The sequence below is a fragment of the Numenius arquata genome, chromosome 9 (genome assembly GCF_964106895.1).
Source record: "Numenius arquata chromosome 9, bNumArq3.hap1.1, whole genome shotgun sequence".
Lineage (NCBI taxonomy): Eukaryota > Metazoa > Chordata > Aves > Charadriiformes > Scolopacidae > Numenius > Numenius arquata.
Window position 1 is genome coordinate 28,345,923 of NC_133584.1, and position 18,513 is coordinate 28,364,435.

General features: G+C 48.9%; 1 protein-coding gene across 1 annotated transcript; it reads left to right on the forward strand.

The window, feature by feature from the left end:
• Positions 1–5: 5 nt before the first annotated feature.
• DNAJB11 (DnaJ heat shock protein family (Hsp40) member B11) lies at positions 6–14,702 on the forward strand. Its single transcript, XM_074153247.1, has 10 exons — positions 6–171; positions 336–492; positions 4,331–4,428; positions 5,812–5,944; positions 6,925–7,067; positions 7,604–7,686; positions 8,307–8,364; positions 8,956–9,067; positions 9,470–9,629; positions 13,706–14,702. Exons 1-10 carry the CDS (start codon positions 104–106, stop codon positions 13,768–13,770), a joined length of 1,077 nt encoding a protein of 358 aa, XP_074009348.1. The 5' UTR covers positions 6–103; the 3' UTR covers positions 13,771–14,702.
• The last annotated feature ends 3,811 nt before the right edge of the window (positions 14,703–18,513 follow it).

The window sequence follows — 18,513 nt, forward strand, 5'->3', positions numbered from 1 at the left end:
GTCTGGTCGCCGGGCTCCTCCGCTTACAACGTCTAATGGTGGCCGGGCCGGGGCGGGCGGCTGCGGCGCTACGGACCCGCCCGGAGACCGCCGCCCCCCCACCATGGCCCCCGGCTGGCTCGGCCGCCTCTGCTTCCTGCTGCTCTGCCTCTGCGGGGAGGCCGCCGCCGGGTGAGTGCCCCGCCGGGCCCGCACCCCCCACCGGGCCTCACACACACACCGGGCTTACCCCCTCCCCGCCGCCTCAGCGCCGGGCCTGCCCCCCCCCGCCCCCCCCGTCTCGGGCTCGGCGCTGAGGGGGCTTCCCCACCCTCTCTCTCCTTCCCCCCCGGCAGGAGGGACTTCTACAAGATCCTGGGGGTGTCCCGCGGCGCCTCCATCAAGGACATCAAGAAGGCCTACCGGAAACTGGCGCTGCAGCTCCATCCCGACAGGAATCCCGACGACCCCCGGGCGCAGGAGAAGTTCCAGGACCTGGGAGCAGCCTATGAGGTGAGGCCGGGGGTTACTCCCCCACACACACACACCCTGTGGCGTAGGGTACGGTGTATGAGGTCTGGGGAAGGAGAGGGGTGCAGGTGTGCACCCTGTTGTAAGGAACTCAGAGAACCTTCAGCCTTTCCCAGGCTGTGAAAGGTGGATAGGGTTCATGGTAAAACACGCTGGGAGCATGAAGCTGAGCTTGGTCTGCAAGTAGTCCCATGAAGAGTAAACTCATAGAATGATCAGAGTTGGAAGAGACTTTGAAGACCATCCATTTCCACCCCCTGCCCTGGGCAGGGACACCTCCCACCAGACCAGGTTGCTCCAAGCCCCCTCCAACGTGGCCTTGAACCCCTCCAGGGATGGGGCAGCCACAGCTTCTCTGGGCAACCTGGGCCAGGCTCTCACCACCCTCACAGCAAAGAAGTTCTTTCTAGTGTCTAATCTCAATCTCCCCTCTTTCAGTTTAAAACCATTCCTCCCTTGTCCTATGGCTCCCCTCCCTGACCAAGAGTCCCTCCCCAGCTTTCCTGGAGCCCCTTTAGGGACTGGAAGGGCCTCTGGGGTCTCCTCAAAGTCTTCTCTTCTCCAGGTCTATAGGCTTCATCCTATAACACTTGGGAGAATGAGAAAGAGCCCACTTGGGAGGTCTTCTAGGAAATGTAAAGGCTCTTCCTTCTATAGGGCACAGTGCAATCCATCCTCCCCCGATTACTATATTGAATTTCAGATATTCTGTTAAATAAAAAACAATGGTAGAGAGGCTGCCAGGTTGATTACAGAGCTCCTTCTGTTGGAGGGAAGTAAATGATCTTGACTCACTTAGCCAGGAGAAAGTGAAGGCAGCAAGTTAAAGTTACTTGGTATTTATTAATAGCTCTTTGAGGAAGAAATACAGTTGCATCAGTTATAAGCATTGGCCCAGGAGCAAGTGTGTGTCTGTATAGGGCCTGGCTACCAGTAAGTCTGAGGTGACGGGAGACAAAAGGTGGTTGGCCTGGCTTTTTAGAAGACGTTACAGTGAGAAGAATAATGGTGGGTCACACGCGCATGAGGGTCCCTGTTGTTTCCATGATAATACAGTAGCCTACAAATGACACCTGACACTAATAGTACAGTGCATTATATAAATCCCATATAGCTTATTCTATTAGCCAAACGTTTTAAGTCAAAGCCTACTTTCTCTGCCACGTACATACATGTTAATGCAATTTAAGCAGGGTGATAGGATCTGTTTCTTCCACGTTCTCTGTCCTTTTTGTCTCCCTTCTGCCACAGTTGGTTTCCATCTGCTCCTGCTGTCCCCCATGGAGCAGAGGGCCCCTGGGGAAGATGGTGCTGACCAGCCAGAATTTGTAGAGGCAGGTCCACCGGGATCTTGCCTCCACCAGTGGGTTGTTTGGGTGGGAGGTTTGTGGCCTCTGAGGAGCTGAGCTTCGGAAGGAAAAAGTTTGAGTTCCTGCTGTAGGGTGGTGGTGCTGCTCAGCCTGCAGCTGTGGCTCCTGCTTCCATCCCTGATGCTCCTCTGCTCTTTAGATATGCAAATATCAAATGAATGAGGAAGTGAGAGAAGCAGCTTGGATGCATTCCTCTTTGGTCAAAAAGAAAACACATTAACTTTATTTTTGTATCAGAGGTGGGACCTCTTTTTAGTTCAGACTCATCTACTCCTAAATAAATTGGCTGAACCATCACAGGGAAACCAGTGACCGTAAAGAAGTTCTTTTTTTATGGAAAAAAGTATTTGTTACCCATCATTTGCAGCATCTGCAGGTTGATGCAGGCGGTTTACTCTTTGAGTTTGTCATTTCTGTGAGTTGGGATCTTGTCATATTTGACTGTACTTTGTGCACGGGAAGCGTTTCTCTATTTCTTCCCCAAGTCCCAGGGTACTTAAGTCTTTAGTATAGTAACTGTTGAGAGTACTTTTCCGTTAAAAATGGTTATAAAATCAAATCATCAGGGGATATGGTGGCAGGAGTAGTTGAATATTAGCTTTTGTGGGCAGTGACTGGGTGTCCCTCTTCCTAACCAGGGTATTATTGAAGCACAACAGCATCGGAGTTGTTTGACATAAAGTGTGAAGCTCTAGTGCTAACACAGTAGGAATACAACGAGCTCTCGCTGGGTGCTAGTGAGAATTAAACTTGGAAACCTCCCTTCAGAGTCTTTGTTTGAATGCTGCTTGTTGAAGAGAGATGCGTCAGAATATTGAAACCCAGTATTGATGGATATGGTTTTTGCAATAGGTTTGGAAGAAGTAACATTTTGATGTCCTGCAAGGTTTGGTGTTGTCTCTTTGTTTAGCCAGTACAGCTTGCAAATCCTCCTGCTAAACGAGCCACAAGATGCAATGTGTGGATTTGATTAGGGCAAAAGGGAGCTAGAGTTAGGTTTCCCTTATAACCTAAACCAGGATGCTTTTTGCCCCAAAGCGACAGCCTCTGTTAGTAGTACCGCTGCTCGGGGTTTGGCCAGCTGACTATCCACAGCAAAGTCTTAAAAAAAAAAAAAAAAAAATAATAAATTGTGGGGAAAGTAGGTTAATTAAACTACTGGGTCTCCATTTTAGCAGCCTAAGTGATTTCCACCCTGCAGCTGTGTGGTCTGAACACAGCTGTTTCCAGGAGAGTGATCCCATATGAGGGAACCATACTCATTAGTCTCAGGATGGTTTGAGGGTGGAGTTTCCAGGTTTGTGTTTTTTTTCCTCAGTTTACCCGTGGTAGTTGCTTTGCTTTCAAGGCAACCTAACAAACAAGAACTCTTCTTCACGGTGCTTGAAATTGTGTGCTGGGAGTTGTGTTCTCCAACAGCCTGCGGAAAAATGGAAAGGCAAATATGTTCTTAATTCCTTTCTTATTGCTGGTGATATCCTCAGTACTGTGTGGTGCTCTAACAGAGGAGCTTTGCTCTGACTCCAACAGGTCACAAAACGGAAAGCTTATCCCAGTTTTAGGAAATGTGTGTTTTAATGCAAAATCTGAAGTGGGAAAGAGAGAATTGAACCCTTACCTGCAGACTGAAGTTAGTAAAGTTACTGCTGTTTGGTGGGGTTTTTTTCCCCCTGTTGCTAGCATTTGTCACTGGTTACAATTTCAGACTGGTTTTCATGGTTTAACCAGCTTCTCTGCTCTTTTAGTTCCATCTCCACCTGTTTCCACTCCTATCTAGCCCTCTGAAAGCTGACCTGGGTGTTTAGGATCAACAGGGGATGGAAGGCTAAATGTGACTGGAAACTTCTGGATCTCTGGAGGACGAAAGAGCAAAGATCAATACTTAGGAACTAAAACTGAAGCTATTCAGACTTGAAAGTCATGTGTGTTGGGATGTGTTATTCTGCCTCAGTACCAAAGTTACTTCTAACTTTTCCTGCTTTTAGAAATGAGGGCCAGCATTCAAACTGGTGCGGAGTGGCTGTGTTTGGCAGATTTCAGCTTGTCAGGCAAAGTTGCCATCATTGCTAATTATTACGAAATAGCAGTCAGAGAAATACACATTCTGTGTGCTTGAAGACCAAACTGATTTTTTTCCCGTGTCCTGCTTTGTAGGAACTGATTTCAGTTATTCCTTCTGATTCTTTTTTAATCCTTAAGATAAACTCAGTATTGTTTATATTTTCCATGTTGCTTCTGATGTTTTAATAAACTAACCTTACTTTTTATGGGGTTAACTGATAAACGTTTAACTTTTCTGGTCCAGAGTAGCCAGCAAGTCCTAGCCAGTGCTTCTGTAATGTAAAGCACTGCTGCTCATCCCCCAGTGAGGAGAACTGGGGAGCTTCCTCTCAGAGCTGTGCTCCCAGTTCAGCTGGGGGTGAATGTCTTGTCTTGCATCCCTTTGCCAGGTGCTGTCGGATGAGGAGAAGAGGAAGCAGTATGACGCGTACGGTGAGGAGGGACTGAAGGATGGGCACCAGAGCTCCCATGGAGACATCTTCTCTCAGTAAGGAGATTTTGCCACTTGAGGCTATTCTGTAGTTGGAGCTCTAATTTTGTGGTGGTCACGCACGTTTGATGTGGGCAAATCCTCTGTTAAAGCCCTTTACCCAGTCGGGAGGCACTGATCTGAAGTGACAATTGAGAATTTGAAGAAATTAAGATTAGAGTGGATATCCCACCTGCAGCTTTCAGTTGTGTTGCATCAGTCCTTGCTTCAAGAGCAGTAAGTAGGACCTAGTGGTGTCTTCTCACGTGGGCAGCTCTTGCTCACTTGGCAAGCTGCGTCGCCGGTGTGGGTGGTTTGTCAGGTGCTGCAGCTGCATTAACTCAAGAAAGTTCTTACACGTTTATCTGGTATGTGATTGATGTTTAACCAGTTGGCACGGATCATGTGCGCACTTTGGGGATCACTTTTGCACAATAATGCTGTAGTGACTTGCACTCCGTTGCAGAGCAACTGTAGAATTTGGATCATCCAAATCTGAAGGCGCTTGCGTGTTGCTCAGGCAGAATCTGATTTTCTCTTTGTTTAAGCCCCCTTTGGTTCTGCTTAGCACAAATTGACTAAAACAATTCCTGAAGCTGCTTATCTCGTGTAATCCTTTTGGGTGAGAATTCACACTGTCTGCTGGTCTGTTTTGAGGAAAAATAGGCAGACTTGCTAGGAAGGTGGGTTTTTTTCCTCATGCCTCTTCTCCTCAAACTGCTGAAAACCTGCTAGCACTGACTTGCGGTGCCGGAGATGCAGTGGTGCTCAGAGTTTGCACCTCGTGGCGATGGTAGCTGAGCACCAGTGCGGTACGGAGAGGCCTTCCCTTAGGCAGTGGTCAGATTTTGAGCTGTTGGCATTCAACTCCTGCTCCAAAACTTGTTTTCTTTAGTACAGAAAACTCTTCCAAAGCGACTGCTTTGTCTGAAGGCATTAGCTTTCAAACTGGAGTCCTGGAGGAGCGAAAAGAGGTATCTGGATTTGTTATGGTGTTTTTGTACTGTGAGGAGGTGGTTCTCTAGGGGGCTGGAGGCATAGAATCATAGAATGATCAGAGTTGGAAGGGACTTTGAAGACCATCCAGTCCCACCCCTCTGCCCTGGGCAGGGACACCTCCCACCAGACCAGGTTGCTCCAAGCCCCGTCCAACCTGGCCTTGAACCCCTCCAGGGATGGGGCAGCCACAGCTTCTCTGGGCAACCTGGGCCAGGCTCTCACCACCCTCACAGCAAAGAATTTCTTTCTAGTATCTAATCTAACTCTCCCCTCTTTCAGTTTAAAACCATTACCCCTCAAATGTGCTCAGCAGACCAAGTTGGTGCTGCCTTGGGTGACTCTTCATCAAAGCCTCATTTGATCAGAATCCCTTCCTGAACTAATCGATGTGCTTTACTCCAGCTTCTTTGGGGACTTCGGATTCATGTTTGGAGGTAACCCTCGCCAACAAGACAGGAACATTCCCCGAGGAAGCGACATCATCGTGGACCTGGAGGTTACTCTGGAGGAGGTGTATTCAGGAAACTTCGTAGAAGTAAGTTTGACCATTTGCCTGTTGGTCTTTCCAGGTCTTCTCAGGTTTGAGAGGTCTGGCCTGGTCACTGCTCAGAGTAATATCTTCTCCCAAAGAACAGAACTGAAATAGATGCTCATTTGCTCAGTATCTGGCAGTGGAGGATGTTGTGATGCTATTTGCTAGCAGTTACCTGAAGACACGATACATTTATAGAGAAATTGCCCAATGGCAACGATGAATAAAGGATGCTTGTTGTGATAATAGCTTATTTATTGGCCGTTGGTAACTAGTTGTAGCTTCTTTTTATTGCAGTAGCCCAGTTGGAAAAACACGTGAGTGGTCTCTAGAATTTAGTGATATTTGAGGGCCCATTCATAAGTCTCAAATTCATTTTGTTATTCTTGCAGAACCTTCTTGAGGATTTTTCATAGACTCTTTATGTGGCCAAACACGTCACTGCAAATTTTTCAATACATGCTTGGCAAATGTATGGTGGCCTTTTATTTTTTATTATTTTTTTAGGTTTTTTTTTAAGCAAGCTAGGCTTCTGGTGCTGACAATCCCTGCTATTCTGCATGTTAGAATTTGCATTGATTGAGTTTGTGTTGTATCTGGCTAAATGGGGAGCTCCAAATAGTTTTTTCTATTGTGTGGAATGAGGAAGCTATTGTAACCGGTGGTGTCAGATGTTTCATCCTGGTGTTACCTTCCCTATTTAGAAAGATGTGCCAGAAAAAGAAAGAAAATGGTAATAGTGGTGTCAGACAGGGGTTTTTTTTCTGATATTTTGGTATTTAATGTTTGGTCAGCAGGAAGTGTAAGGTGAAAAATTACCAGGCATATTTTGCCAAGACCATGTGGAGCTATTGTGGAGGCAGCAGAGAGTGCATTAAAAAGAAAAACCCAAACTATGTTCAGGCTGTTTGAGAGATCCAGACCCTTGTGGAGACCCAGGAGTGCCACCAGTGCTGGTGTCAACCTCTTCCTCTCTTGTGCAGGTTGTCAGGAACAAGCCAGTGGCAAGACAGGCACCTGGCAAACGGAAATGCAATTGCCGGCAGGAGATGAGGACCACCCAGTTGGGTCCTGGACGTTTCCAGATGACTCAAGAGGTGGTTTGTGATGAATGTCCCAACGTCAAGTGAGTTTTAAGCTCTTTGCTGCTCTATGGATGTTTATTCAAAACCTGCCACTAGATGGAGGGAAGCATCTGTACTACCAGCAAGACCTGGGGAATTTGGAGAAACTTAGCACAGGTTTCTCGTTTCAAGGAGCCAGTCTTTATTCTTACAGTAGAGATGATCAGCTCTATTAGATGTAGAGCTCCCCAGTTTGCTCTTTCAGCCTCTTATTCCTTGAATAATCGGTCATACTCATTCAGAGTTGAAATCCCACAACTAAATCAGAATAAAGCGAGGGAAGGCCATGGTTTCCAGCTGGGAAGAATTGGACGTGGAATACTGTGGCGTAGTCACACATCCAGATACTGACTGTGCATTTAGGAGCCTAACTTTGCCTTCTCTGCTAGCTGAGTATCAGCACTCAAGAAAAGGCAGCACTCGCCCTCCAGTTTTAGATGTGAGCAAGGAGAGAGTGGTAACTTGTGGGAGTCTTCTCATTACCCCAGTAACATAAGTAGGTGTTGAAAACTTAGTGCTTGCTCTTCCCGTTTCGCAGGCTTGTGAATGAGGAGCGAACACTGGAAGTGGAGATAGAGCCAGGCGTGAGGGATAGTATGGAGTATCCCTTCATTGGTGAAGGTACGTATGTGCCCGGCTGCTCAGCTTTGACTTGCTCCTTTTTTGTGATGCAAGACTGGTCTTCCTGGCAGTGAAAGTGTTCAAGCCCTGCTTTGGTGACTGATCAGCACGTGTGGTTTGAGTGCTGTGTCCTCTGCAGGCTGCTGAAATCCAGGAGCATGCTCTCTTAAGTTTGATTAACGCTCTGAGTTCCTGCTCCCTTTGTTGCTACTGGGGGCATGCGCGCGCGCGCACACACACACACACACACACACAAAAAAAGCTCTAAATCTGATGTTTTGGATAACTTTTGAGTAGGAGCATCTGTTTCAGGCTTGAGTATGTGAGGGAATCCCCTCTGCCCAAGGAAAAAGTCCTTCAATGAGCAAAGGCCATCATTAGCATGCAGGCAAGCCTTTCAGAAAGAGAGGGAGGAGCTCATTGAGGCAATAATCAGAAAGTCCTAGGCTCTTCAATAACAGATGTATGTAAGCAGGGTTTTTGGTCATGTAAAGATCAACTAGTTGGTTTTTTTTCCTTTAATGCGTGAGCTGCAAATCTCTATTGTTTAATATGCTGCTTGTTTCTTCAGTTGTTCTTAACTAGCTCCTTTAAACAGAGCTTTTCTTTCTTTTCCGCAGGTGAACCCCATGTTGATGGGGAGCCAGGTGATTTGCGCTTCCGAATAAAAGTTCTTAAGTAAGTAGCTGGCCCTAGTTAGACCGCTCTTTCTGGTTCATCTAAAGAAAGCTTGCACACAACTGCCTGGCCAGCATTGCCAGCTTGGCTAGCATGTAGCTTACCCTTCAGCCCAGTTGGTGCAGCTGGGTATCTGGCTGTGGAGGATGGCATCATAGAATTCTGTGATGTTCAACCACGGTGATGCCAGAGTAACTGGATTCACCACTGTTAAGATGCTACGATAATTCCACTTTTATTTTGTTTGGCTTGAATTCTGGCATGCATTAGTAGCTCCTGGGTGATTCACTTGAAATATCTCCGCTTTTCCATAAACATACTATCTTCCTATTGTAAGGAAATGCACTGCTAAGAAAATCATTGGCGTGAGTCACAACTTCTTGACACGCCTCACCACTCATTGCCCTAGAAATAGAAAGGTTATTAGTAGAACATATCTCGCACAGGAAAGCAAAGCTTAATTTCATTCATTCTTCACTTCCTCTCGGATTTGTGAATGCTCCAAACTCGCACATAGAAGTTGGGGGGAAGGTAAAGGACCTATTTCTGCTATGGGGAAGGAGAAAAGTTCCGTGTCTTTTATTTCTGTAGGCACCCAGTCTTTGAAAGGAGAGGAGATGACTTGTATACAAATGTGACAATCTCGCTGGTCGAGGCACTTACAGGCTTTGAAATGGATATCGCCCACTTGGATGGGCACAAGGTGAGGCGACAGTTTGCTTTCTTGCTGTGTGGAAACAGAATTTAACTGTAGGTCTCCTGTGCTGAGGATTACCTTGCTTGGGGTCTGTGCAGCTGCTGGTTGTGTACGGTATCCCCTCTGCTGGAGACTTCCAGACGGATTCCTGTGGCCAAAACAAGCTCTGTGCAAGGCGTTCACAGTGTGGGTCTGGGTTCCAGGTTGTCACAGCAGTTTATTGCATGTGGAGCCTTGGGTGGTGGTAGTTCTGGCATGTGTCCTGGCAGTAATGCTTCTTGGACCCCCTCAATATCACTGATTTTGGCAAGGAATCAATATCAGTTGAAGCTTTTCGGTGGGTTGGAAAGGGTATTGGGGTACACACACAGAACACTAACAACATTCTGAAATTTCTCTTGTCTCTAGGTTCATGTTGCTCGGGATAAAATTACAAAACCCGGGGCCAAACTCTGGAAGAAAGGAGAAGGTCTTCCAAATTTTGATAACAATAATATCAAAGGCTCACTAATAATAACATTTGATGTGGAGTTCCCCAAAGAGCAACTGACAAACGAGCAGCGGGAAGGTGCGTGTTTTAAAGCTCTTGTCACGGCAGTGGCCTGCGCAGACCTCTCCCCAGCACTGATAAGAACTTGGCACAACCACAGCAGTGGCCTGTGGCGGTCAGGAGGGGCTCTCCTCTCCCTGTGCCCCTTGTACAACATAACACAGTTGGCCGATGCCCTGTGATTAACTGCCATTTCCCTTTGAAGTGGCTGCTGCAGTTGTAGGGAGCCAGATTAGGTGCTGGGATGTGCCACTGCTGGGATGTAGCGCTTGGCAAGTTGGCAGGGGCTTTGTTTCGTAGCTGGCCATCTGTCTGAGCTGAGAGACTTCCTGGGCTTAGCCTCTGTCTGCTTTGCCTTCGCTGGAATGGGATCACAAAGCTGTTTTCAAACCCTTGTTTCTACTTTCTTGGAGGCAAGACTGGTGAAAATCCCTCTGCTGTGAAGGGTAAAGAGCGTCAGGCAGCATCAGGAGAAGAACTGTTCATCTCTACATCTCCTACTACCCCAAGTGCTTTGTTTTTATAGGGAAGAAGGGTGCAATGCGGATGTCTGGTAGGAGGGATCTGCTTTTCAGCTTCAGTGCTCAAATGGAAACTTGATGAACCATGTAGAAGTCCTAGGAGGGCAAGTACTACACTCCTAGCTGGAAATTCCTCTTTGCTTTAACAGCCTCTGCAGTAGGTTCTGCCACTCTGTGCAAAGCATCAGAGTAGGCATCAAGGGCCACTTCCTCTGCTACGGGGCAAAAAAGTTCTTGACACATACCAGTGCAGCTCTTCAGAAAATTCCCATCCCCAGAACTTCTTCCTGCTGCTCAGGGTGTCATACTTTCTTCTTCTGAAGGTGCCCTTTTAGTGGATTCTGGCAGCTGTCCTGGTAGAATGGGGCAAACGCGCAGCTTTCCTGGACTCCTCAAGTTAGTAGAGGGAAGCCAAGCCCTGGGTGGGCTCCTCTCAGCTCTGCAGCACTTACTGCTGCATCGGTGACACTGTGCTGGCTACCAGTTGGAGCCCAGCTGGTAGCTTCAGCTCCTGACTGATGTTCTGTGGCTCTTCCTGGAGCTGTTTGGGCTGCGAGGGCTGTATTTTGAGTGAAGCTGGTTTGTGTTTTGACCCTTTGCTTTCCTGTTTGTTGCGAGCACGATGGAGCAGTGAAGTCTCATTCCAGGCTCTGCTGCCCTTCTCGAAGTTTTGTAAGGTGACAACACCTCTCGAACAGACATGAGGTTTTTCCAGCTGTTGCTCTTGGCAGTTTGTGAAGAGACTGGGCAAAGAGCAGCGACAGAAGCCTGCGTGTTTATCAAAATTGCTTGCACATGTTTACGGATATCCTGGGAACAGAGAGGTGATGGTACTGGCATGAGTGTGTTCAGGCACGGGGCCTTTGGGTGTTTCACCTCCCTCCTAAAGCAATTCCACACTTCCCAGGGGAAGGTGACTGGGTAGGCAGTCAGATGCCTTTCTATGTGCTACGATATCTCCAAACATCCAGTGATTCAGGGAGTTTTTTGAGGGAATAGGTCTCTTCGTGTTGTGTGGCAGCAGTTCAGCGTACACATTCAAAGGAAGACTGTAGGCTTCAGAATTCAAAACATCCCTTTTTTTCTTATTGTTGGCAGTGGTCCTAATTTCTTATCTCATAACCATATGTCCAGCTCCTGGGGCAATCAGAAGATACTGTGTCTCCAAGAGCACCACTGGTCAGTGTAAGCTTTAGGGTCAGAGAAATAATATGCTTGCTTTCCTGCCAGTGTGACATCAGGAAATTTATTGCTTGTTGATAAGAGCTGACTTTCTCTTTGACACATCTCTCATTCATCTCTCCTGATGCTTGTTTGTTGTGGTTTTTTGGAGTTTTGGATCCCATGCTTTAACTCGAGTGCTCAGAGAGTGATGGCTGGCAGCAAAGTGCCCGGGTTGTGTTGTAGCCTCTCACCTGCTGGTGGTGTCAGAAAAATCTCGAAGTTGGCTCTATTAAAAAAAAAAAAAAAAAAAAAAATTTTAAAAATGCCTGAGGTGCAGCAGCACCAAATGTCAGGATTCCTGGCTGGAATTCCTGATTGAACATCAGATACATGTTGAAATATCCTGTGCACTAATGAGGGTATCCTTTAGGCCAGCAGGCAGCTGCCTAGAGCTAGCTAGCAGGAAACGAGGTACGAGAATGGTGCTAATCCTGCTTTTGTCAGGGTTACGGGAGCATACCTTGCTCCAGCAGTGTCCTTCCTTTCGAAGAACCACACATCCAGGAGGCATATCCTCTTGCCTATCAGCCAGGAAGTGCCTCTGAGCCTCCTTTGGCTGTGGAAGGGAAGTGAACTTGCCTCGCACTGCCCTGGAGAATGACTCCATCTTAATGATGAGCAGCTCCCGTCGAGGGGCTCGCTTTGCCCTGCTCTTGGGGATGTTTCTGAACGTAGAAAAAGTTCAGGATTCTCTGGGAAGCAAGCAAGAGGCATGAATTGCTTGGCAGGGCACCATCTTGGTTCCAGTTATCACTTCCAGGACAGTTTCCCAGTATTTTAAGAAGAGCTACCGTGACCCTCACACATCAAATCGGCAGCTCTGAAAGGAGAGTATTTGTAGCCAGGGTGATTGAAGGGCAGGCAAACAGGAACAGGTTTGCAGGGAGACATACTCTCTTTTAGCTGGATTAGTCCTGAAGAAGGGTTGCATGCCTGAAAGCTTGGGTGGGTTGTTTTTTTTCCCTATAGAAATAAATTGGCTGATTTTAATTACTGATCCTCTCTCTCTCTCTCTCACTTAAAGCTAACAGCTACTGCAGTGTTTTCTAGGCAGCCTAATCTGACCTGTTGTACAAACACGTAAAGCATCCAGCCCCCCTTCCAACAGCAGTATTGTGACAGTTTAGCTTGATTTTTTTATTATTATTATTTGAAAGTTATCTATGGGTTGGGTCTCTATTTTGGGTCCTGACAGCCCCTGCTCCGGCTCAGTGGTTTCTGGTGCTGGTCAGAGCAGAGATGCTGCCGTGCCCTGAGGGCAGTAGGAGGCCTGGCAGCGTGTCACCAGGCTGACTTTAAAGAGGGAGTCCCCTCTGATTATCTCTGGAAAAACAGTGTGGCACGTCCATTCTTGCCAGTCTGCTTCCTCTGCTGTGCGCGGACTTGCCCTTTAAGTAGCAGGGAAGACCTGCCAGCCTTTCCCTGAACGTGCTGACCCCAGTAGATGAGCTATTATGATTTTAAGGGCTGACTCACTCTTCTCTTCCTCTGCTCTGGTAAGAATTTGGTACTGACGGGACCTCAGAGCAGTCAGGTCTTTGAAATATTTTATGAATGGGCTTTCAGGGGTGGGGAGGATGGTATTTGTAGCCACCTAGACTCCTCTGTGAAACAGTGGGCTTCAAAAAAACTCCAGGTTTTCAACCTTCAGTAGGATATTTAAGCCCACAGACGACAAGTTTGCTTACTTTTACTTACTTCAGGGGCTACTTCTAGTGGACAGTAGTGTCCCCAGGCACCACATACCGGTGTGAAAACCTCTGCTTTCTAATTACTCATTAGTCCAGAAGGATTCAAATGCAGCCTTCCCGATCTTCTAAGATTCCTCTTGGGCTGTAGAGGGAGCCTGGGGACATGAGCTGGATGAATTAGACTCTGGAAATACTCAGAAAGCTGTTTGTTGTGGCAGTTTTACTTAAGATGATAAAACTATTCTCAACTTCCATAGCAAAGCAGCTGTGGGAGCCAGATTTATCCCTGTGAGGATCTCAAGGTGGTGCTCTAGGCTGTGAGTTTGTAGCAGAGATCCTTTTTTCCTCCCTGGATCCACTGGCCTCGTGTGGTCCCGAGAGCGCATGAAAGCACCTGGGCACTATTTCTCCTTGAAATAGTAAAAATAGCAGGAGCAAAGCTGTTGCCCCCCTGGGTTTGGGGGGGGGGAATGTTTCCTTCTTTTTCTTTTCTTAATGACGCTCTTAGTATTTGCATTACTTAGATCCGCGGGCTCAGCGTGGAAAGGCTGGCTCACGGGACCTGTGAGCCAGATGTGTAAGTGCAGCAGGAACATCCAAACGCAGAGTCCTCCTCCCGTTCATGCCGTGCCGTAACGCGCTCTCCTTTCTCTTACAGGTCTCAAACAGCTGTTGAAACAAGGATCGGTGCAGAAGGTGTACAATGGATTGCAGGGATATTGATGTGTGGGAAAAAAAAAAAGGGACTTAACCGAAAAGGAAAAGTCAGATTTGTTTGCAGTCTTTTCTCCTGCCCGCTGGAGAATGGAAAAGAGGGAGGGGTGGGGCATTTGTTGAGGTATATATAATATTTTTTTTCTTTGTCAATTGTGGAAGTGCTCAGATGAGTTGGGGGGAAATACTACCCTTTTCAGGACATACCTGGTGCTGCCTATCACGTTCCGCGTCCTGGAACAACAAAGAGACTCCTTGAGCAGGAAAAAGAAAAAAAAAAAAAAAAATTGGGGGAAGGAGTTTTAAATTCCACCCAGATTGGAATTTCTGGTTTTTAAATATATTTTGATGTGACTTTTCTCGACCATCTCAACATATTTTCATAGCTTCTCCTGCTTTTTATGTCCTTTGTGTCAGTCTCTTCCAAGTTTCTGTTGTTTTGGGGTTGTTCCTTTTTTTTTTTTTTTTTTTTTTTAAATCCCAGTCCTTCCTGCTCTTCCCCTCTGAGTCCAGAGCGCGGTGTTGCTTCAGAGTCCGTGTTTCTGGGGCAGGAGTTCGGGTACTGTTGGGAGTGGACTGGCAGGAGAGCCTCTAAGGGCTACATTAGGCCCCATAAATGGATAAATGGTTGGGAAAGCAGGAGAAAAAGAGTCTCTTAAGGCTCCTGTGGACTCTCTTAACTACCAAGTAGTCCTCATGTCCCAAAAATTTGGTTTTCAATTTGAAGTCACAACAGCTTAGCAAAGACTCCTCAGACTTCCACGGTGAGGACTTTTGGAAAATAAACGGGAATGGCTCCTCGTGGCCTTGGTTCTTCCTCGTTGCCCCCGAATGTAACCAACAGCTTGTCTGGAAAAGTTCACTTACCTCCTGCGCTCTGTCCTCTGTGAGGACGGGTGACGCTGAACAGCACAGAAATAAAGACGTTTGAGTTGGAATGGCAAAAACTACCTGGTGATGTCTTTCAGCAGCCCTCACCCTGGCTCAGCTGCGAGTCCTTGGGATGAACAAGGAGTGGTCCCTTCAGCGATCCGAGCTGTGAGCTGCTGTAAAGGGTGAAACCACAGCTGAAAACACCAGCAAAAGCTCTGTAGCCGCTTTATTTGAAGCAAGGGCCTGGTAACCTGGCAGGGGGTTTCCCGTGCTGCTGCAGTCTCTCTTGAAGACCCCCCCCCCCGCCCTGCTTTAAGCATCCCCATCGGGGACTCTCGTCTCCACGTGTTCTTCAGGAACGGCAGCTGAACAGTGTCTCAGAGGAGCCTGTGTCAGACTCGTGCTTCTCTGTGACAGGATGTAGGCAGGGAGAGGAATGAGGCGGTTGTTCGTGTAGGACGGTGTTCTGTTCCTTCCCTCCGGGCTCTTGAGGGATATAAAGTGGGATCTTTACAGCTCCTGCCTTTTACCTCCTCCCCTGCCGGGGAAATGGATGGAATCTGGTGTTTCTACATGGAAATAATTGCTGCAGGAGACTCAAGGTAGTTTTGGGGGGTTTGGTTTTTGTTGGTTTTCTTCATTGTGGATTTTTTTTTAAGTAGCTCGGATCTGAGCTCGGAGAGGTGGAGAGCAGCTCTGGCCCAGACCTTGTGTCCTGCTGCCCTTGGTCTAGCAATGTCCCACCCAAGCCTTGAGCTCCAGCGGGAGCTGACGCAGCGGAAGCAGCAGCGCCGGGAAGGTTTCCTGTTGGATCCTTTGTAGGTTTGCCTTGGCAGAGCCAAGGGGGGGACTTCGGGAACAGCTGAGAGAGGGGAGTGAGACAAACCTGGGATGCCAGACCCTTGGTGTCAAGGCTCATCTTCCTCAAAAGCCATAAGCGTTAATCCCAGGTGAGGCCTCCAGTGTGCCCACTTGATGACCTGCTCTTTCCAGGTGTCTGTAGGAAGCTCTGCCCCAGCTGCTCTCCTCCCCCCTCCCCCCCCCCCCAAGCTTAGATTTCGAAGAAACCTCAGATTTCAAAGAAACTCCTTCCGATATCCCTGTGCGTGGGGCTGGTTCCTGTTCTCTCAGCCCCTCCAGGGCCCATTTCATGGTTGCCTTTCTGCCTTCCTCTTCCACTGGCGCAGGACCATGCTGGCAGTGCTCCCCTGTAGAAGTAAAGCCAAAAAAACAGGACTTCACCCCAAATTCTCAACTTCCCTGGGGGAGAAGGTGGTGTAGCCTTTACCTGCACCCCCGGCAGCAGATGGTGAATTTATTTCAGGCGCCAGTGCTTCTTCCTGCTGCTGCTTTTTCCTTTCCCTGCTAATTCTTTTCCTTCCTGTGGTTTGGGTTGTGGTTTTTGGTTTTTGTTTTTCCTTTTCATTGTGGGTCTGGGCTCCTCTGAGAGGCCCATACAACAGCTACAATAGCTGCAAAGCCCCGGCTTTCACCAGGGTGAGAAGAAAAACAGAAAAGACAGACCAAAATCATAGCAAGCAGCCCTGCTTCCTGCTGTCTTCCTCCCCCTGCTGTGGGTGTGAGCTGAGGTTCTCGCCCTTTCCCACCTCCAGGCAAAGCTTCCAGGGGGATGTAGAAACATTTTGGTGGCTGTGAGATCCCATGTCCCCTATTTCAGTGACATTTCGCCGAGCGTGAAGGAGTTATAACCTGCATGGACTCTTTAATCCCATATAAGCGCTTCTTAGGAGGCTTAGGTGTTCACATCACCTCTTCTTCTTGGTTTGGGACCAGGGAAGCATCCTGAGGGTGACCGCCCCTGAGCTGGGAATCCTGTCCTGCACAGTCTTCGTTTCCAGCCCCTCCTACGCAACCAAATTGGATAAAATAAAAAAAAAAAAAAACACCTCCCAATTTCTTGGTCCCCTTTTACCCTAAATCCTTGTACGAGTCAAGGATTGTTGAGGGTTTAGAGATGGGCGTGTTGTTCCCTTCCAGCAAAATGCTTGTCCTTGAATATATTTCTTGCTGTTTTGAGAAGGGGGGTGTTTAAACCAGCACCGCGTGGTCCTTGCCTGAGCTAAAATGGGATCCTGGTTTATCTCTGAATGGTTTTGATCCCCTCCAGAAGCTGTGGGTGTTCCTCCGGGGCATCTGGCAGCGCGGTGTGACCACCCTTTGGGCTGGATGCCTCCCACCCCAGCAGAGGTGGAGGCGTGGATGAGGGCAAGGACTCCAGGGCGGGTGGATGATGGGGGTGAAAAATGGGCTTCTGATCTGCTTTCCCCCAAAGCATCGTGCCCTGGTCCCCTCCTCCGGGGCTTCCTGCAGCCAGAGCCATGTTTGGCCACCCCAGACCAGATACTGGCCAGTTTTGGGGCTGCGCATGGGAGCTTCAGGTACGTGGGAATGGCCTGGCCCAAGGGGGTGGCTTCTTCCTGGTGGCTTCAGCCCCGCAGAGGGTCACCCCTGTCCTGTTTGTGGCACTTGCTCTCCCAGAGCATCCCTTCCTCCCCGAGCCTGGGCAGGGGCTCAAAGTGTTCCCAAACAGCGGATTCTTCTCCATGGAAACTTCTCTGCAAGTGCAATCCAGGCACGCTCAGGGTTGGGTTTTTTTTTCCCCAAAGAGCTTGTTATTTTAAAGTACTTATCTATATCTAAACTTTTCTGTGGAGATTAGGAGGGGAGGAGTGACTGGTACCAGGAGAAGATTACTCTGGGATACAGCTTTGCAATGTTCCTGAGTAGATCTCTTTAAATGGCTGGAGACCCTGGTGGCCTCTGGCCGGGAAGGGGAGGTGGAAGCGATGGTTCCTCCCTGGGGTGGTTTGGAGGTGGCAGCCCCCGTGGGGCTGATGAACCGCAGTGGAGCGTCATGCTTGGGAGGGGACAGCCTGGCTGGGGCGGGGTGGGAGGTGCGGTGGCACTGGTGGCATCCCGCTGCCCGGAAAGCCTCCCTTCATCCCAAATGCCACGTAGCCCTGTTGACGGTGGCCAGGGGCCAGCTTTCTCCTCCCGTTTCCTCTGGCTCGGTCAGGAGTGCTGACCTGGGAGGTGGGAGGAAAGGGAAGAGGGCAGCCATGGGGCCTGGGCACCCACACGCCCTACCAGGACTCACCAGCACAGCCCTTTCCTCTGCCATTTGGTATTTCCAGGGACCTGCCCCTTCTTGGCTGAGAGGCAGCAGGTCCCCACCACCCTCTGCCCCCAAAACCACGTTGCGCCCCCCCCCCCCCCCCCCCCGAAAAAGCATCCCTTGCCCAGGGAGAGCTGCCCGGAGGCTGCGGATCCGCTCACCCCAGGTTAAAAAGGATGTTTGCAAACTGGCGATGCCAGAAGCCAGAACATCTGGGGCTGTGACAGCGTGACCTCCGGGGAATTTGGAAGAAGGGAGCTTGTTTAGTGCAGGAGAGCGATGATGACCCCAGCGCCGGCACCGAGTGCGTAAGGGGTGTTTATAAAGATAATCCCTTCTTCCCGTCCCCGGGGGCTTAAACCTGGTGCTACCCCTTTTCGTGACAAGCCCTGATACCCTCGGTCCAAAGTTTTTCCCAGCTGCTGGGACATCCCCACCCCATCCCCACGGGAGCCCCTCGCTGCATTTTCGGGTGGCTCCTGGAGCCATCCGGCCCCTTGTCCCCTGGGATGGGCAGGGCAGGGGGCCAAGGATGCTGCGGGAGCAGCTGGAGAAGGGGAGAGGCTCTTCCTCACACATTGGCATCGTCTTACTCACCGGAACATCCTTCAAGGCCGGGGGCGTCTTATCTAGACCCTTCTCAGCCTGGAGAAAAGGAGGCTGAGGGGAGACCTTCTCGCTCTCTACAACTCCCTGAAAGGAGGGTGTAGCTGGGGGGGTCGGTCTCTTCTCCCAAGGAACAG